Genomic DNA, 22,071 nt, shown 5'->3' on the forward strand with positions numbered 1-22,071 from the left:
TATGAACACTGCATGTTTGAAATTCTGCACCGTATGAAGCAGAAAGGCTAGTGGAAATTACAGGTGGATGTACATCTTGAAGTAATGCTTACGAAATGAAAAACCCACAAACTTTTAGGCAAACAGCCAGTATTTCACCACAAGTAATAACAGAAAAAACTGACAGCCCACTGTGAAATTGTTTGACAGGTCTTTAGCTGGGCATCAATAGTATGTGGAAAGGTGTGTGTGTGTGTGTGTGTGTGTGTGTGTGTGTGTGTGTGTGTGTGTGTGTGTGTGTGTGTGTGAGAGAGAGAGAGAGAGAGAGAGAGAGAGAGAGAGAGAGAGAGAGAGAGAGAGAGAGAGGATATTTACTCTAACTTCCATCACAGGGAATCCGTTGGAATGGCTGTTCTCATTTTGGTATCGGGCAAACAGGCAGGAACAAATTTCTGTGAAGGAAAAAAATGCAGAAAAGAGATGAAGGACCTGGACATAAAAGAGAGGTAAGAAAAATGGTGGCGGCTCATCCGTGGGCAGATTTCCTCTCTGATGCGATGTCTTCTCCAGTTGAGAACCTGTTACCTGCTATACTATGAACAGCTAACAAGGAACAAAACATGCAAAAATGTGCATAATAATACAAAAGTTAGAAACACACATCTGGGCAAATGGCAACTGACAACAGGTTTACGAAACAATAAACAAGCCAACGAAGACCTTAGAGGCAGCAGCACAGGGCAAGAAAACTGAAGGAATAACATCTAGTGCAGAACACAATCACAACCAGGCTGCTGGTTCATAATGTTCAGAAATAAGCCTACAAGTTAAGTAGTTTTAGCATGACAACATTAAAACATAGTAACTGAGAAAATAATCGATTACCTCTTTTCTTCAGTCAAGAGGAACCATCGACACATACAAAAACACAGGTTTTCTTTAAGTTATTTTTCCTGTTTTATTTTTGTATGTATGGAACAAGAAAACCAGTAAAGTGTGTAAATTTTCATTAGGGCCTTAGCAGGCATGTAACAATTTGTTAAGAGTCTGTAGCACCCGAGATACAAAACAATAAAATTTTAACCGTCAGCAGAAAGTTAAAAAGAAAACTTGCAGCCAAATGCTCTTGTGAAAACTGCACTCTGATGTTATTTCACTGTATACCTCGAGAACACCAAACAGAAATTCACTATCTGTGGAGAGAAAATTATGTGACTCTCCCTACCTCATGTTGATCAGGTACTGCGCCAGTGCGACGGAGTCTGGATTGCCTGTGATTGTTATGGTCCTATCAGTTGGCCCACCTTCACGTTCCTCACAATTTGAGATGCGGATCATAGCACCACTAATTTGCCTGCATAAGAACAAGAAGGAGCATCTATTACAACAAACAGCACTCAGTTGGCTTGAAAATTCACATATAATACATATGACATACAGAGGGAATGTGAAAATAATCCATTTCTGATTGGGCTGTCTGTGAAAGCCTCATCTGCCGATTGACTTAAAGAATCAAGCCAAATGGGGAAACTTGAGCAAAATCAAGGACCTACTGGTAAGATGGCCCCAATTATACTTGAGTATACTCAATTGAGCTTTCTCTATTTTTGTATCCAGGAATATGTATGTTTAACATATTTGTTGCATCTATGGATGTATGTAGGTTATCATGAATTTCAGCACATTTCATAACTAAAGTTACGTAGTTGCACATTTCAAGTTTCGTAATCTGGAAAGTGAAAAATGAATGTTTTGTCAACTATAAATGAACTAACAAAGTCACTCTTTCAAGAAATGGTGAGCCTTTACCTACATTCTTTTGTATCAATTCCATGTTTATACATATGGTCAATTTTTTATGTTCGCCTGTGACAAACACTTCTGCAACAGCTACATGGCCAAAACATTAATTCAGGAAACTCCACCCTTTCCCCATTTCGTCCATTGTAACTAACCGAAAAATTCCAAAGTGAAGTAGACCCGCTCAATTATTTGTACTATCAGTAACTAGTAGTTATTCTGTTCTGTGCATACACAAACAAAAACTGTGCTGAACCACTCATCAGAAGCTACAGGAAGGAGGCAGTCATGTCGTGTGTACTGTAAATCTTACATAGATACATTGGTTTATTCTTTTTTCTGTAATACATCAAAAAATTTGCACCTAACTGCATTCACACACAGTTGGGGTACACTGTACACTTGCACACTTCCAAACAGCGACTTTTGTTTTCAGCCCAACATTAATGCAATATTAATATTTGCACCTGTGCATGTTTAGAGTATTCATTAAACAAAACTTTATTTCAATTGTAATCTTTAGAACAATGTCACACTCACCTAATCTCTGCAATCTTTGTGCCACCCTTTCCAATTATGCAACCAATCAGCTCATTTGGGACTGTCATCTCGTGGGTCTGCTGGTTAGCTCCAGGCTGTGCACGGTTCTGGTTGTTCGTGCGTAGCTGGCTTCCCGCCAAGGCGGCCAAAGCTGAATTCAAAACAACTGCTGAAGAAGTGTGGACAGAATCATTTACAGAATCAAAAATGCATTAAAACTACTGCATATGTAAGTGTGGGATGTCACATGCAGTCCCAATCACTAGTACAAATGGGCAAGCTTTCCTCCAGGTAGGTGAAGTTTATATACGGACTACGAAATTCTAATGTGCTGCATAGAACACACAAATCTGCAGAGCAGGAAATAGGAAACATTAGGTACGCAGAAATCAAATATTTAAAAATTTATATCATTTTTTTAATAATAGGACTGTTGTCTGCGATTGTGACACTGAAAACTAACATTTTCTAAGGTGTAGCTACATGACAACAAAAACACTTAGAAACTGTTCTGTACTTAATGCAGCCAAACAGTAACCATAACTGTCCCTGGTGTTTTGAAATTGCTTTCACCCTCAAGAAACTCTTCTATCAAACTAGGAAATAACAGACATCATACAACAACAGCACTAAAATTTCTACCGCAGCAATACAATGATTGCTTGCAATGTTCAGGAAAACCTGAAGGATGCCCAGTTTGCACAAAGACTTTTTTAGTCAATGCAATCTTAGGAAACATATGGCTGAGCAACAATTGATGAACAGTGTATCATTCCTTTTGAAACGAAATTACAGATACCTGCATCAAAGTTTCTATTCTGCCCCGTCAGTAAGTTGATCTGCTTGCTTAAATTTGAGGAAGCAGTGTCACAACATACACTTTCAAGAGTCTTATTAACTCAATGCAGTGTCGTTTTCATACATCAAATAACTGCTCAATTCTCTTTCCCGCTCCCCACAATGTTGTATCCTACCGAACAGCTGTCTGGATGATCAATCCTGTTACTTCAAAGGTTCAAACAATCATCACTGACTATTATTTATTAAGATGGCCACAAAGTTCTAATTTAATACACAGTTGAAACATTTGGACAGTTGAACAAGCGGGGTTTGATAAGTCTGGTAAAAAAACTCTTTTTGAGGAGTATGCACTTGGTATAGCCTCCCTCCCTCCCTCCCATCAAAAAATAGATCCTTTCAAACTCTGAAAGATTCTCACTGAGTGCAACTATCACTTCCTCATTTGATGAAAATTTCTTCCCAGTGAACCAAAGTTTGAAGTTAGGGAACAGGAAGAAGACACTTTGGCTAAGTTTTGTGAACAGGGTGGATGAGGAACTAATTCACTGTATTCATCCAAATGCAAGCTGACCATTTTTTTCCAACTTTCACACTCTAAAAATGTACCTACAGCTTAGATTTATGGGCACAGCCTAAGGAAGTTCTGAAAAATGCTGCTGGAAGTTGCCATAAACAATTATTCTGCCACAGAAGCTTGTGTGTTAGCATTTTGAATACTGAATGTCGGGGGTTGTTTGGGGGGGGGGGGGGGGGGGGGGACGACAAAAGCGAGGTCATCGGTCTCATCAGATTAAGTCTGCCGTGCTCTTTCAAAGGAACCATTCCGGTATTTGCCTGGAGGGACTTAGGGAAATTAAGGAAAACCTAAATCAGGATAGCCGGACGCAGGATTGAACCATCTTCCTCCCGAATGTGAGTGCAAGTGTGCTAACAACTGCACCACCTCACCCAGTACTGAATGTTAATTATCTTTTATCATGTGGGAATTTAATATTGCTAATCTTTGAATTTAGCAGGTTTTCGTAGACATAACAATAAATCTTTGTAAATACACACAATCAAAATGTACATTTTTAAGAAACTTGCAGAAGATGGCAAGTAAGCACAGTTCCATGTTTCAACAGCTCCAGCTCTGTTCAGAAGCTGTCGGCACGTCTATGTACATCAAGCCATCTCTCAATGGTGCCACTATTCGCAACATAATAATAAATTCCAATTGTGTTTAACTACGCAGTGCAGCGAGACTCTTGTCACATCACCGCTCACAGCCCACCTGTGCGTAGTTCCTATTACGGCCACTTGTATTCTAGGCAGCCATGCCAGAATTTGTGAAACACTGACATACATAGGAGATGCTGCAGTGTAGGAAATGATTCTGTATAAACAAATTATATTGTTTAGAATGTATCTAATGGAGTACCTTGTCTAACCTCTACGACAGACAATACAAATCAGCATCTTGAATATATGGATCACTCTTCACCCAGTGTATATCCTTTAAATCAAATGTGAAACTGTGTCAAGACAAAATGTAACTTTCTGGGATGAAAACCCTGTATTGCATTGAAAGAAGAAAAAAAAATACTTCAGGTGTCATTCAGGTGACATAAAAAGACTGACGTATGACTAACACATGCTGTGGTACATTCTATAAAAGAATAACTGGCCATAGTGGCCCTAGTCCCACTCGAATAATTTCGACAGATATTTTAAATTCTCATTGCTGTCAGTCCAACATAACATAAATGTCCAACAAGCTAAATTTAATTCCATGTGAATTACTACAAGTAAGTTCAACTCCCCATAAATCCCAGAGAGGTGGGATATGAGGAGCTGTATTTGATTTGACTTGTGGCTTGAAATAAGAGCACCCTGGATTCAAACTAAACCGTGTAAACACTAACTGGAGGCCAATGCGATGCCAGTGTACTTTTATGTCAACTACATCAGATTTTTCTCCAAGAACATTGTCTCAAAGCATAAATCGCAGGAAAATATGTTAGTGCAAACTCAGGTGGGGTAAAATGTTATGTGTGAGAAAGTAAAAACAGGGTTATACTGTATTACAAAAATAAGAAACGTTAAAAAACTTTAATGTTTTGATTTGAAATATTAGCAAATTGTTGTCAAAACTTTGCTCTCGAGACTGATAATGTACAAGAATCTTCTTTTTCCCCAACAAAATATGTAATCATTCCTTGCTACTGATGATGAGAATGAATATGAGACTTCGATCTAAAAGAAACTGAGTATACAGTTAATAAACGGTGAAAGTGCTACTCATTACCTTCCAATTATTTTAAGCAGGAGTTCCTGATTGAATATACATAATGCAAGTTTCAGACAAATCCTGCTCCAAGCATGTGCACTAATGCACCTGTTTGTTCAGTGCTGGTACAACAGTGTCCTCCAAGACAATGTAACCTTGCACGTGTATTAGTTCTGAAGAAGAATCATACAAAGCTAAAGAACACACTCAGTTTCTGACGTGCCTGTAGACTCAGTGCCTCAACTATATAATGAATTGTTACCTTTACTCCTTAAATTCAGTATTTTCACACTTGTTTCAGACATTAAAGGGATTATCAAATATGGATATGATGAATTACTAGCATGTAGAAGAAAAACAAACTTTTCACCTGACAACGGCATAACTAACTACTTCAAAATAATGAAACCATTTTAGCAATGCTGCAGATAATTTTAGAAAGATAATTACACAATTTGTCCCCAACATAAAGAGATTAAAGCATTCCTTGCACAGTGCAATATGAACTGTGGTGATGATCATTGCAGCTAAAATTGCTTCTGCCTTCAATATATGATGCAGAACAAATATGTTTTTGTGCCAGTTCGCTAATGGCCATGTTTTTCCATCATGCTGCCACTGAAGTGTTTCGGACATTATGTATATTCACAATGAACATATAGGAATTAATTATGGTATCAGCTAACTGAGGTACACTGCACTGAGCCCATACACACAGGCTATAGTACATCCAGTGGCATATTTTTCAACAAGGCAATTATTCCTCCACATTGTCTGTAGCATGCTGAGTCCTATTTCCATACATATAGTAACTTTATGTCAACAATATATTAATGTCAATTAAAATGAAGTGTAAGCCCAAATGCATTTACTAATTTTCAATATAATCTCTCTTTACCCTGAAGGAAAGTAGTAGTATTCTCATCCTAGTAATGGTTCTAAAAGACACAAACCATGAATCAATTGAGTTACAATGATAAAAAGACCATTTTTTCTCTTTTAGTTTATTACTAAATATTAGCAAGTTTCCTTTGCTAAAGTTCCTTCTCAAATGCATCATCTGTAAAAAGCCTGCAAGGTCATTGATATGCAACATGAACAGCAAGGGTCCCAACACAATTCCCTGGGGCACACCCAAAGTTACTTCTACAGCTGACGACAACTCTTCATCGAAGATAATATGCTGTGTCCTCCATACCAAAACACCCTCAATCCAGTCTCAAGTTTCACATGATACCACATAAGAGTGAAGTTTTGACAGTAAGTATAGCTATGGTACCGAGTCAAATGCTTTCCAGAACTTAAGAGATGATGTGTCTGCCTCGCTAGGTTGCACCTTGCGAGGGCCCCTGCCTAGGGTTACAGGTGAAGCCCATTCAGTGGTCTCAAAGGTGGAAGAGAAATCCGAACTCCCAACGGCAGAGAGACTGGAGGAACCTAATGGAAAAACCATGGAAAATAATCATTTTGGACTAACAATCTGATTGTACCTTGGAGTTTATTTCCCAGCATGTAAAATGTACAATTTCAATTGTAGAATGGGAAGTCCACTAGAAGAAACCACTACCCCAGGTGGTAACTCGAAAGAGGAATCTACCATTACTTAATGAGATGCATTGGCACGTAGGGTTCTGGGGAGTCCCAACATCTGCATTAAGGATGAGACAGAGCATCCTTGGTGTCCTTCCAAACTCAAGTTCAAAAGGAAATTCTCTGCAGGCACCTCATTATAAAAATTGGTAAACAAAAAGAACTTGAAATTCTCTTAGATAAGCATGAAATACAAATTTTAGCATTTGAATAAACAAGATTTTTGGATGAAAATGCTACAGAAATCAAAAACCATAGAATTTTTAAGGGTAAACCAGCAATAAAAATCATGAAAGGCATGCCAATACTTGGTACAGCTTTCCATGTCCATAAAAAATTAGTAGATAACATTACATATTTCAAATCCAGTTCAGAAACTCTATCTCTTCTCACAGTTAAATGCAAACATAAACAGTATACCTTTGTTAATTGCCATGCTCCAGTCAATGATGACAATAAGAGAAGTCCGAGTCAAGTAGAAGCATTCTGGGAACTTATAGAAGAAGAAATATCAAAACTTCCAAAATCAAATGTTTTTATATTAATGGGGATTTTAATGCACAATTAGGGAGGGAGATATTGTTTTGAAAAATAGTAGTATATTATTCTTCGTTATCTCGCCATAAGAACAAAGGACTGATTGTAGATTGCCTGGCATTTGCAGATGACATGGCATTGATTGCTGATTCTCTTGAAATGGCAACAATGCAGGTAAACTGCCTCAGAAAACATGCAGCCAAAGTGAATCTTCAAGTGTCGCTGGAGAGAACAGAGTTCTTCACCAACATCAAAGAAGCTAACAAAACGATGTTACTAGACCAGGGAAAGATCAAAAGGACTGAAAAATTTAAGTATCTTGGCAGATGGATTGAACCCAACTTGTCATAAAAAACCTCATTATTCTTGAGAGTAAACAAGTCGGAACTAGCCTATGGACTGGCTAAGAACACCTACAACAAAAAATGCCTGTCACGTAACCTGAAACTTAAGCACTACACATCAGTCATATGGCCAGAAGCCCTGTATGCCATTGAATGTCTTTCTATGAACTGGAGAGGTCTGATGAAGAAATTGGCAGTCAGAGAAAGGAGAATCTTCAGGAAGATCCTCGGCCCCGTAGCAGAAGCTGGGGAATTCAGAAGACGGCATATCTTGGAGCTCTACAAACATATTGAGAGGCTAGAATGAAATTTTCACTCTACAGCAGAGTGTGCGCTGATATAAAACTTTCTGGCAGATTAAAACTGTGTGCCAGACCGAGACTCAAACTCGGGGCATTTGCCTTTCGCGGGCAAGCGCTCTACAAACTGAGCTATCCAAGCACGACTCACACCCCGTCCTCACAGCTGCACTTCTGCCAGTGCCTCGTCTCCTACCTTCCAAACTTTACAGAAGCTCTGTAAAGTTTGGAAGGTAGGAGACGAGGTTCTGTAAAGTTTGGAAGGTAGGAGACGAGGTACTGGCAGAAGTAGAGCTGTGAGGACGGGGCGTGAGTCGTGCTTGGGTAGCTCAGTTGGTAGAGCACTTGCCCGCGAAAGGCAAAGGTCTCGAGTTTGAGTCTCGGTCTGGCACACAGTTTTAATCTGCCAGGAAGTTTCATATTGAGAGGCTCTCTGACTGTGCAAGAAAAAGAAGGGCAGCTTTCTGTAGCCATGCTGCAAGATTGCCTCCAAACAGATTGACCAACCGTCTGATCACCTTCTGGCAAAACAAGAAGGTTCGTACCACTGGGCTGACAGAAACCTAGAAGGACATTAAATAACTGGGAATAAAAGACCTCCAGAACAGACAGTCTGTGAGACACACCCTGAAGGAAGTCTGAGAATTTCAGGAAAAGCCCCGAAGAAAAGGTACCCCCTGAACAGAAGAAAGGAAGGAGTTACACTGACAGAGGATGTGACAGTACTGGGCAAAGATCAAAGCCCAACAGTTGAACAAGCGTGGTCCAAAGTAGGCCCATTCTAAATAAGGAGAAGTGGGATATTATCCACCCCATAAAATGACAAACAAAAATGGCACAAGACTAACCAGTCTTTGTAGAACATTTCAGTTGAAGGTAATGTCAATATTTTGCAAAAAGTTACCATGAAAGTCAAAAACATGGATCTCTCCAAATCCAATGATAGGGCAGTTCCAGTTAGATCATGTGGCTATTTCTATGAACAATTTTAAAGAAATCATGAATGTAAAAGTAGCAAGAAACGGGGAATTTGATTCTGATCATTACCTGACTAAAATTAAACTGAAACTCCTCTTCAATAAAAACCAAAAGAGACAGCAAAAATTAATTAATAGGCTCAACATCACCAAAGAGGCAATAAAAAATTTTCAGGAAGAAATACTGAAAGAAATAAACAGGGCAGCGAAAAATGTAATTGAAACAATAAAAATGAAGAAGAAAGTCTGGTGGAATGAAATCTGTGAAGAAGCAGTTACAAAAAGAACAAAACAGTGGAAGAAATGGAAATGTTCTGGGAAGCCTGAACACCTTGATGAATTTATAATGCAAAGGAAAGAAACAGCAAGAATAATAAAGAGTGCTAAAAGATCGTTTGAGCAATCACAACATCCCGATATACAAAACAACTTTGTAAAAAATAACTCACAGAATTTCTATCAGATGTTTAAAAGTCAACTAAAGGGCTACCAAGCTCCAAGTATTTGCTTCTCAGATGACAATTGTAAAGCAGGCCTAAGAAACAGCCAGAATTGTGAAATACTAAGAAAGTACTTTGAAAAATTATTGAACTGTGAAGAAACAAACTGTAAGCTAGAATTGCCAGATCTCCATGAAAATAAAGAAGCAGATCCACCACCTACAGCTCAAGAAATTAAAATAGCAGTAAGTACCCCGAAAAACAGCAAAGCCAGTGGAGAAGACTCTATTACAGTTGAACTTGTTGAACAGTCTCAACTAAAAATTATAACTAACCTTCAGCTCATGTTTGCAGAAACATGGGAAACTGAAAAGATACCAGAAGACTGGAAAGTCGCTCTCATCCATCCCTTGCACAAGAAAGGTAATAAGCAAAATATCAATAACTACAGAGGTATATCTTTGTTGCCAGTGAGTTATAAAATATTTTCAACAATACTACTGAACAAGGTAGAAGCAACACTTGAAAGCCATTTGGGAGAATATCAGAGTGGATTTAGAAGGGGCAGATCTTGCTCAGAACAGATTTTCAACCTAAAGTCCATAATTCGTCTCAGACTTACAAATTCCAAGGATATAGTTGTAACACTTATAGATTTTATAAAGACATTTGTCTCAGTTGATAGGGAAACACTAAATAAAGTGATCAGAGAATTTGGCATCAAATCTAAATTACCAAAACGTATTCATGAAATGCTCACAGACACTAAATCAAAAGTAAAGTTTCAGGGTGAAATATCGAAGGCATTCACCATAAAAACATGTGTAAGGTAAGGTGATGGCCTGTCTCTATTCCTCTTTAACTGCTTACTAGAGAAAATAGTAAGAGAATGGAAAGAAAAAATTGAAAAACAGAAGCTATCACCAATCAGACTGGGAACTAAAAACAAAGATATTGAAATCAATGTTTGGCATTTGCGAATGATTTTGCCATTTTTTCTGAAAACCTGAGAAATGCTGGAAGACAAATCAGTTTCTTAGAAGAAATATCCAACAAACCAGGTTTAAGAATAACTGTAAAAAAAAATATGAAAAATATAAAAAATGCTCAGCATCCCTAGCAACAGATATTGACCAGATGTTGTTGTTGTTGCGGTCTTCAGTCCTGAGACTGGTTTGATGCAGCTCTCCATGCTACTCTATCCTGCGCAAGCTTCTTCATCTCCCAGTGCCTACTGCAACCTACATCCTTCTGAATCTGCTTAGTGTATTCATCTCTTGGTCTTCCTCTATGATTTTTACCCTCCACACTGCCCTTCAATACCAAATTGGTGATCCCTTGATGCCTCAGAACATGTCTTACCAACCGATCCCTTCTTCTGGTCAAGTTGTGCCACAAACTTCTCTTCTCCCCAATCCTATTCAATACCTCCTCATTAGTTATGTGATCTACCCATCTAATCTTCAGCATTCTTCTGTAGCATCACATTTCGAAAGCTTCTATTCTCTTCTTGTCCAAACTATTTATCGTCCATGTTTCACTTCCATACAAATACTTTCAGAAATGACTTCCTGACACTTAAATCTATACTCCATGTTAACAAATTTCTCTTCTTCAGAAACGCTTTCCTTGCCATTGCCAGTCTACATTTTATATCCTCTCTACTTCGACCATCATTAGTTATTTTGCTCCCTAAATAGCAAAACTCCTTTACTACTTTAAGTGTCTCATTTCCTAATCTAATTCCCTCAGTATCACCCGTTTTAATTCGACTACATTCCATTATCCTTGTTTTGCTTTTGTTGATGTTCATCTTATATCCTCCTTTCAAGACACTATCCATTCCATTCAACTGCTCTTCCAAGTCCTTTGCTGTCTCTGACAGAATTACAATGTCATCGGCAAACCTCAGAGTTTTTATTTCTTCTTCGTGGATTTTAATACCTACTCCGAATTTTTCTTTTGTTTCCTTTACTGCTTGCTCAATATACAGATTGAATAACATTGGGGAGAGGCTACAACCCTCTCTTACTCCCTTCCCGACCACTGCTTCCCTTTCATGTCCCTCGACTCTTATAACTGCCATCTGGTTTCTGTACAAATTGTAAATAGCCTTTCGCTCCCTGTATTTTACCCCTGCCACCATTAGAATTTGAAAGACAGTATTCCAGTCAACATTGTCAAAAGCTTTCTCTAAGTCTATAAATGCTAGAAACGTAGGTTTGCCTTTCCTTAATCTTTCTTCTAAGATAAGTCGTAGGGTCAGTATTGCCTCACGTGTTCCAGTGTTTCTACAGAATCCAAACTGATCTTCCCCGAGGTCGGCTTCTACTAGTTTTTCCATTCGTCTGTAAAGAATTCGTGTTAGTTTTTGCAGCTGTGGCTTATTGAACTGATAGTTCGGTAATTTTCACATCTGTCAACACCTGCTTTCTTTAAGATTGGAATTATTATATTCTTCTTGAAGTCTGAGGGTATTTCGCCTGTTTCATACATCTTGCTCACCAGATGGTAGAGTTTTGTCAGGACTGGCTCTCCCAAGGCCGTCAGTAGTTCCAATGGAATGTTGTCTACTCCGGGGGCCTTGTTTCGACTCAGGCCTTTCAGTGCTCTGTCAAACTCTTCATGCAATATAATATCTCCCATTTCATCTTCATCTACATCCTCTTCCATTTTCATAATATTGTCCTCAAGTGCATCGCCCTTATATAGACCCTTTATCTATTCCTTCCACCTTTCTGCTTTCCCTTCTTTGCTTAGAACTGGGTTTCCATTTGAGCTCTTGATGTTAATACAAGTGGTTCTCTTATCTCCAAAGGTCTCTTTAATTTTCCTGTAGGCAGTATCTATCTTACCCCTAGTGAGATAATCCTCTACATCCTTACATTTGTCCTCTAGCCACCCCTGCTTAGCCATTTTGCACTTCCTGTCGATCTCATTTTTGAGACGTTTGTATTCCTTTTTGTCTCCTTCATTTACTGCATTTTTATATTTTCTCCTTTCATCAATTAAATTCAATATTTCTTCTGTTACCCAAGGATTTCTACTAGCCTTCGTCTTTTTATCTACTTGATCCTCTGCTGCCTTCACCACTTCATCCTTCAAAGCTACCCATTCTTCTTCTACTGTATTTCTCTCCCCCATTCCTGATTCCTGTCAATTGTTCCCTTATGCTCTCCCTGAAACTCTGTACAACCTCTGGTTCTTTCAGTTTATCCAGGTCGCATCTCCTTAATTTCCCACATTTTTGCAGTTTCTTCAGTTTTAGTCTACAGGTCATAACCAATATATTGTGGTCAGAGTCCACATCTGCCCCTGGAAATGTCTTACAATTTAAAACCTGGTTCCTAAATCTCTGTCTTACCATTATATAATCTATCTGATACCTTTTAGTATCTCCAGGGTTCTTCCATGTATACAAACTTCTTTCATGATTCTTAAACCAAGTGTTAGGTATGATTAAGTTGTGCTCTGTGCAAAATTCTGCCAGGCGGCATCCTCTTTCATTTCTTAGCCCCAATCCATATTCACCTACTATGTTTCCTTCTCTCCCTTTTCCTACACTCGAATTCCAGTCACCCATGACTATTAAATTTTTGTCTCTCTTCACTATCTGCATAATTTCTTTTATTTCATCATACATTTCTTCAATTTCTTCATCATCTGCAGAGCTAGTTGGCATATAAACTTGTACTACTGTAGTAGGCATGGGCTTCGTATCTATGTTGGCCACAATAATGCGTTCACTATGCTGTTTGTAGTAGCTTACCCGCATTCCTATTTTCCTATTCATTATTAAACCTACTCCTGCATTACCCCTATTTGATTTTGTGTTTATAACCCTGTAGTCACCTGACCAGAAGACTTGTTCCTCCTGCCACCAAACTTCACTAATTCCCACTATATCTAACTTTAACCTATCCATTTCCCTTTTTAAATTTTCTAACCTACCTGCCCGATTAAGGGATCTGACATTCCATGCTCCGATCCGTAGAATGCCTGTTTTCTTTCTCCTGGTAACGACATCCTCTTGAGTAGTCCCCGCCCGGAGATCCGAATGGGGGACTATTTTACCTCCAGAATATTTTACCCAAGAGGACACCATCATCATTTAATCATACAGTAAAGCTGCATGCCCTCGGGAAAAATTACGGCCGTAGTTTCCCCTTGCTTTCAGCCGTTCACAGTACCAGCACAGCAAAGCCGTTTTGGTTATTGTTACAAGGGCAGATCAGTCAATCATCCAGACTGTTACCCTTGCAACTACTGAAAAGGCTGCTGCCCCTCTTCAGGAACCACACGTTTGTCTGGCCTCTCAACAGATACCCCTCCGTTGTGGTTGCACCTACGGTACGGCTATCTGTATCGCTGAGGCATGCAAGCCTCCCCACCAACGGCAAGGTCCATGGTTCATGACTAGATAAAGAGGGTAAATAAACTTAAATATTTGGGAGAAATTATCTAAGAAAATGGATTAGAAAAATTCACTGTAGAATAAAGAGTACATAAAGTGGAGAGAGCTTGTGGTATAACTAGTAATGTCTAAATAAAAGTGTCTGTCTGTCTAAAAATTTGAAGATACAGCACTACAACACAGTAGTAAAACCAGAATGTCTTTATGCAAGTGAATGTTTAGTACTGAACTACAAGCTACACAAACTTGAAGTCCTAGAAAGAAAAATCATTTGAAAAATACTTGGGCCACCACAAAATACAGAGGTATGGACATTAAGAAACAATGAAGAAGTTTATCGCAATAAATGAAACACTAAAAAAAGACGACTGCTATTTTTTGGACACTTATACAGAATGAACAGCAACAGGTTAACCAAACAGATTTTTAAATATCTCTGTGACAATAAGTCAACAACAACATGGATTCAAGAAGTTAGGAAAGATGTTGAAAGACACAACATAAGTGAAAAAGATGAATCAGAAAGAAAGATTTTCAAGAGGAAAGGGTTAAAAATGGAAGGATTTCAAGGTAGGAGGGAAATGAAGACAGGGTCAAAATGGTCCAAGGAGAGAAAAAGGATACATAATGAAAAGATGAAGGAAGACTGGAGGAAAAAGAAAGAACAACGAAAAAGGAAGCATTGAAATTGGTGTGTGGTTCTTAGATGACCCAAGTGAAGTTGCACGAGTAGGAATAAAATTATAATGTGTTCATTAATGTCACCACTAATCATGTATACATATCCTGTAAACTGACTCATTCCACATCATTTTGATAAAAGGATCGTTCAAATGATCTACGGAACATTTAAATAACTAACTATCTAATTGAGGTTAAAGATATTGGATGATAGTTTAGTGGATTACTTCTACTACCCTTCTTGTAGAGCGGTGTTACTTGTGCTTTCCTCTGCTACTGGGCATGGTTTTTTGCTTGAGAGACCTTTGACAGGTTATAATTTGAAGAAGGGCTAACTTAGTCACAAATCTGATATAGAATCCAACAGCGATTCCATCAGGCCCTGGAGCATTGTCCAATTTTAATGATTTCAGCTGTTTTTCAACACCTGTGACACTAATACTTATTTCATTCATCTTTTTGGCAGCACAAGGATGAAATTGAGGCAATTCCTCTGGGTTTTCCTTTGTAAAGGAACTTTTGAAAATGGAGTTAAGCATTTCAGCTTTTGCTTTGGTTCCCTCATTGTCAGTTCTTATCTCATTCACTAAGACTGGACGCTAACTTTAGTGCCACTAACAGCCTTTACAGATCACCAGAATTTTTTTTAGTTTTGTGAAAGATCGCTTGACAACATTCTGCTATGGTAGTCACTGAATGCATTGTGCATTGCCCACCTGGCAACCAAATGGATTTTATTCAGCATCTCTCTATCAATAGTCCTGTGTTTTGTTTTACACCTATTAGGCAGTTGTCTGTTTCCTTAGCAATTTATTTATAGTGACTGTATGCCATAAAGGATCCTTCCCATTTGGAACAGTACTACTGGGGACATATCTATCCAGTGCATGGTCAATTACTCTTTTAAACTTGTGCCAGAGTTACTCTACATGCTCCGGCTGTGTCCTGAAAGTTTCAGGTTCATCACTGAGATATGACAACACTGATGTTTTATCTAATTTACTGACCATACATATCCTTCTGCTTGTTTTTTGCCTTTGGACATTGGTATTCACTGTTTCCACAACTATATCACGGTCACTGATACCCGTTTCAGTGTGGAGGTCCTCGAAGAAGCCAGATCTATTTGCTGCTTTTAGATGCAATATATTTCTATCGTGAGTGGAGCTCCAAACTATCTGTTCTACATAGTTTTCACAAAAGGCATTTAGTAATGTTTCACAAGCTGCCTTATCAAGCCCATCACTAACAAAATTGTATTTTTACCAACTGATTGTGGGACTGTTAAAGTCTTGTGACTTAATGTGTATCTTAACTAATAATAAAATAAAAACTGATTATGTATCAAATGTATTTTGCATGATTTATTTGCATTGTCAATTTTACACTGTACATGCTACTTCACTTAATGACCATGATTTGTTCCTGAATCTCATTTGTAATTAACACTCATTAAGTGAAACACTCTTTTCTGTAGAAATCCATATGGAATAAGTCAATGCATTCCATACTGAAGAAACAGGTACTCGAAACAGATTTATAACACAGAACTGTAATTTTTTATTTATTTTTTTATTTTAGAAGAAAGTTGTTTATGCCCATACTTCAAAATTCCTCAAAAAAGAGACATAGCGTTAATTATATTTTTAGCTTGTATATAATGCCTTGTGGGTGTATTTAATGAATTTGTGCTAGTAACAATGACAGTATTGAGAATTGGCATTCATAAGCAGAAACAGAAAGGGAAAGGGCTACCACGCACTGTGGAATAACAGGTCTCGCAACTACGTTGAAAAGAATTTGCAACATCATCAAGGAAGCCCAAGCAGTGGTGCGTGTGACAACAATCGTTGCGTAAAACACACTTCGAGCAGTACAACTGACAGTGTTGTCAGAGTGTCTATTTTACAGAGCGGTAGTTTGTAGGAGAATGGATGACCTGGTGTTCATTTACACTGAGGTGACAAAAGTCACGGGACAGCAATACATACATTTACAGACGACGGTAGTATTGCGTGAATGAGGTATCAAATGGCAGCGCATTGGTGGGACTGTCACTTGTACTCGGAACGGTTTCTGGTACGACTACAGCTGCACGACGAGAATTAAAAGACTTCGAACGAGGAACGGTAGTTGGAGCTAGTTGCATGGTTCGCTAAATTTCAGAAGTAATTATGGAATCCACTATTCCGAGATGCACAGTGTTGAGAGTTTGACGAGAATACGAAATTTTAGGCATTATCTTTCTTGTGGACAACACAGTTGCCAACAGCCTTCACTTAATAACCGAGAGCAGCAGGGTTGGTGTAGAGTTGTTATTGCTAACAGACAAATGACACTGTGTGAAATAACTTCAGAACTCAATGTGGGTTGTGTGACAAACACATCTGTTTGGACAGTGTGGGAAAATTTGGTGTTAACAGAGTCTGGCAACAGATGACCAATGTGAGTGCCTTTGCTAACAGCACATTGTCACCTGCACCATCTCTCCTGGCTCGTAATCACATCAATTGGACCCTACACGACTAGAAAACTGTGGCCTGATCAGAGAAGTCCCAATTTCAATTGGTAAGAGCTGACATTAGGATTCGAGTGCGCGCAGATGCCACGAAGCAGCGTTGTCGAGAAGGCACTGTGCGAGCCGGTGGTGGCTTTGTAATGATGTGGGCTGTTTAACGTGGAGTGGACTGGGTCCTCTGGTCCAACTAAACTGAACAGTGACTGAAAATGGTTACATTTGGCTACTCGAAGACCATTTGTAGCCAAATAATGATGGAATTTTTATGGATGACGTTGCAATTGTTTGTGACTGGTCGAAGAACATCCAGACGACCTGTGTAAATTATTTGGCCGACGCGGATCCCATCAGATATTTACAGGACACAACTAAGAGGCCAGTTCATGCATAAAATGCTGCACTGGTAACACTTACGCAATTATAGATGTGTCATGTTCCGAGAAGGGGTAAGGAGGACACGATTTGATTGACAAAAGACTTCCATTGAATTTTGGTTATTCAGAGATTCATTTAGCCCTGAGTTTTCTCGACGAGTTACACCAAGTTCCGTGTCCTGAAACCCTCGTTAGCTTGTAGATTCCTTACAGGGTGGAGTCCTTTACGCTGCCCTTGTGAAAGTCACTTGTCAGTTGCAGCGTAAAGGACTCCACCCTGTAAGGAATCTACAAGCTAATGAGGGTTCCGAGACACGGAACTCGGTGTAACTCGTCGAGAAAACTCGGGGCTAAATGAAACTCTGAATAACCAAAATTCAATGGAAGTCTTTTCTTAGCATTACTGAAGAGAGTTGCTCTAACTCAATGCCTCTTATTACTGTATGCGACCAGCACAGTCCCACTAATTGGCTACATGCGGTCTCACAATCCTGAGTCTGCGTTCTCAATACTGCTGTTCTTCAGACAGTTCCTCCAATATTTTAAGTCTCTAGCCTGGCGACAACACACAGGTGACTATCAGAAGGTGTGTTTGGTTTTAGAGTGGGTCCTCTGTTTGTGTCATTCCTGAAGTTTCTGGAAGATTTTCCTCTTAACAGACATAGTAAGCCTGCACGTGAAAATTACCATAATAGGTCAAATGACAAGGTGCTTACACTGCAGTCATGCACTCAGTATGGGATCCGGGTCACACGCATGCTGGGCATGGTCCGCCTCCTGTGTGTACATTGTCTGTGTGCAGCATGGCATCAGGCTAATGCTGTGCGAGCAGATTGCAGCAACACTTCCTCTGCCTTTCAATGGCAAAACTTGGCCACAATATTAAGTTAATGCAATCGGGTTATGTGACAGAGGGCTATAGAAGGCTTCCTCTTTCATTTCTCTGCCCAATCCATATTCACCCACTATGTTTCCTTCTCTCCCTTTTCCTACTCTCGAATTCCATTCACCCATGACTATTAAAATTTCATCTCCCTTCACTACCTAAATAATTTCTTTTACCTCATCATACATTTCATCAATTTCTGCACCATCTGCAAAGCTAGTTGCCATATAAACTTGTACTACTGTAGTAGGCATGGGCTTCGTGTCTACCTTGGCCTCAATAATGCGTTCACTATGCTGTTGGTAAAGTTTACCCACACTCCTATTTTTTTATTCATTATTAAACCTACTCCTGCATTACTCCTATTTCATTTTGTATTTATTCACCTGCCCAAAAGTCTTGTTCCTCCTGCCACCGAACTTCAATAATTCCAATTATATCTAACTTTAACCTATCCATTTCCCTTTTTAAATTTTCTAACCTACCTGCCCGATTAAGGGATCTGACATTCCACGCTCCGATAAGTAGAACGCCAGTTTTCTTTCTCCTGATAACAATGTCCTCTTGAGTAGTCCCCACCCGGAGATCCGAATGGGGGACTATTTTACCTCTGGAATATTTCACCCAAGAAGACGACATCATCATTTAACCATACAGTAAAGTTGCATGCCCTCGGGAAAAATTACGGCCGTAGTTTCCCCTTGCTTTCAGCCGTTCGCAGTACCAGCACAGCAAGGTCATTTTGGTTAGTGTTGCAAGGCCAGATCAGTCAGTCATCCAGACTGTTGCCCCTGCAACTACTGAAAAGGCTGCTGCTCCTCTTCAGGAACCACACGTTTGTCTGGGCTTTCAACAGATACCTCTCCGTTGTGGTTGCATCTACGGTACGGCCATCTGTTTCGCTGAGGCATGCAAGCCTCGCCACCAACGGCAAGGCCCATGGTTCATGAGGGTAGGAATCTGAAATTTCTATTTTATTATTTGATCTGAATCTGAAATTGACAGATCAAATAATAAAATAGAAAAAAATTGGAAGGCAGTAAAAAGGGAGACAGGAAAAGTTTCAGAGGATACAGACAGTATCCAAGTGTGTCACCATGGAAGCATGGAAGATGAAGGGGAAATAGTTGCCCAATATCTTCAACAATCATTTTCTGACAGCAGCGGATCAAATTGCATGTAAGGGGTCTATGGAGAAGCCATGAACCTTCTACAAAAAGCTGTGCAGAGAAAAATTAGCTTGATGTATGTACCCTACATCACAGCAGATGAGATCGAGAAGATGATATGCCAAATCAAAAACAAAAATTCCAGTGGTGTAGAAAATATATCTATCAAAGTACTGAAACATTGCCACAAATATATTCTTAAAGGTTTGTGACACATATTTAATAAATCTCTAAATCAAGGTACCATCCCTAATAGACTAAAATTTGCAGTTGTTAAACCACTCTTCAAAAAGGATGATAAAGCACAGGTTTCTAACTACCGCCCAATTTCATTGTTAAGCAGTCTTTCAAAAATCCTTGTGAAACTTATGTACAATAGAATCTGCCCACCTTAATAAATATAACATCCTCAATAAAAATCAGTTTGGATTCCAAAAGGGTGTCTCGAGTGAACAAGCCATTTTCTCATTTGTCAACCAACTCCTTGAATCAATTAACAAGAAAATGTCACCAGTTGGAATTTTTTGTGATCTGTCAAAAGCAATTAACTGTGTAGACCACAAGATTCCACTAAGAAAGCCTGAGCATTATGGCTTAGAAGATAAAGTAGGGATGTGGCTTGAGTCATATCTAGATGACAGAAATCAGAAGGTAGTATCAAACTATTGTCCAAAGGTGCCTGCTAGCTCAGATTGGGGTACATTAAAATGTGGTGTGCCGCAGGGCTCGTTGCTTGGTCCCTTACTTTTCTTAATCTTTGAAATGACCTCCCATGGTGTTGGACCCAAGAAGCACACTTCACCCTATTTGCAGATGACACAACCATTATGATTGACTAGGTACCCAACTGCAGTCTAGAGAACACTGCAACCCTATATTCCAAGAAGTTCTACATTGGTTCACAGCAAATGGTTTGTCCCTCACTGTAAATAAGACTCATTTCATTCAGTTTCAAACAGTAAACAAAAAATTGGAAAATGCTGAAATAAAATGTGGAGACAAATTTCTGGGTTTACAAATTGAAAACAAACTAAACTGGTCTGTCTACATCACTAACCTATGTAAAAGACTGAATTCAGCAGCATTTGCTATTTGCTCAATTGCATCCGTTTGTGACATGGAAACAATCAAAACTGTGTATGTTGGTTATTTCCATTCACTTATGACGTATGGCATCATATTCTGGGGAAATCAGCAACAAGCAAATAAAGTCTTCCTTGCACAGAAGAATGTTATCAGGATTATGAGTAGAGTGCTTCCTAGATCTTCTTGCAGAAATTTATTCAAACAGCTGGCGATCCTCACCATGCCTTGTCAATACATCTTGTCACTAATGTGCTTCGTGAACAAAAATTATGCAAATTTACTAAATGAATAGTGCGTACCATGATCACAATACAAGAAGAAAACATGATCTTCACAAAGATTTAAAAAATCTCAGCATGGTAGAGAAAGGAGTTCATTATTCAAGTATAAAAGTGTTCAATAAACTTCCTGTCCATATCAAATCAGTCGCTGGGGATCTTACTAAATTCAAAACAGAGCTAAAACTTTATCTTTTGGATAATTCTTTCTATTCTTTACAGGAATTCTTTGATAATGTGTAATACTTATTGAATTTGTTTAATTTCGTGCATTTATAATAGAGCTGGTTATTTAGTTTAGCATATCACTTGTAGGCAGAATATTTTTTTGGTGAATTACTTTAAATTTGTTTATGTAATCTTCTGTGTCATTATTGCACTATTATCTGTGTTGTTATCTGAATTTTTGTGTGTAATTATTTGACATGTGGATGTCCTTTTTCATGTATCTGCTTATATATGTTAAGTTCGTTGCCTCACAATCATCTACACGTTCCACATCCTAGCGATACACTCCCATCAAGGATCAACGGAACTCGAAAATAAATAAATAAAAATAAAATTAAACAAATCTGCACTGCCATGCTTTGCCGTAGGTCTGTACAAAATTCCATACTGATAACACTAAGCAACAAAGTCCAATGTTGCAATTTTTGACCAGTGTGTGTAGGAACCTCTTTGATGGATGAAACAAGGACTGCAAAGGCTTGTGATCTGTCACTAAATAGAACATTGTGACCATACAAATATGAATGAAATTTGGTCACACCATACACAATATCGAGAGCCTCTTGTACTATTTGAGAATAATTGCACTGAGTTTGAGTTGACAACTTTGAGGCAAATGCAATAGGTCTGTCTTGTGCACCAATTCTGTGCAAAAGCACAGTGCCGATTCCGTAGGAAGAAGCTTCAACTTGAAAAACTACCAGCTTAGCAGGGTCAAAATGCACTAAACATCTGCCACTAATCAAAGTATTTTCGAGTTTCTGAAATGCATCTTGACAGTCTTTAGTTCACACAAAAGGCATATTTTTGCGACGAAAGTGATGCAATGGAGCCGTGATCTGAGCGGCATTTGGTACGAAC

The 22,071-nt window shown here is 38.8% G+C and overlaps 1 protein-coding gene across 17 annotated transcripts in view; it reads right to left on the minus strand.

The window, feature by feature from the left end:
- The window catches only part of LOC126293318 (poly(rC)-binding protein 3), a 559,120-nt gene that overhangs the window by 65,045 nt on the left and 472,004 nt on the right, over nt 1-22,071 (minus strand). For 3 of the 17 annotated variants that reach the window (XM_049986504.1, XM_049986478.1, XM_049986475.1), the window contains exon 10: nt 1,205-1,333. The exons of 11 other annotated variants lie outside the window; for them this stretch is intronic. In XM_049986504.1, the coding sequence (XP_049842461.1) occupies nt 1,205-1,333 (129 nt within the window). Of the gene's footprint in view, nt 1-1,204; nt 1,334-2,319; nt 2,471-22,071 lie in introns of all 17 variants that reach the window. 3 more of the 17 variants (XM_049986500.1, XM_049986474.1, XM_049986479.1) reach the window with 2 other exon arrangements.

Source organism: Schistocerca gregaria, chromosome 10 (genome assembly GCF_023897955.1).
Source record: "Schistocerca gregaria isolate iqSchGreg1 chromosome 10, iqSchGreg1.2, whole genome shotgun sequence".
Taxonomy (NCBI): domain Eukaryota; kingdom Metazoa; phylum Arthropoda; class Insecta; order Orthoptera; family Acrididae; genus Schistocerca; species Schistocerca gregaria.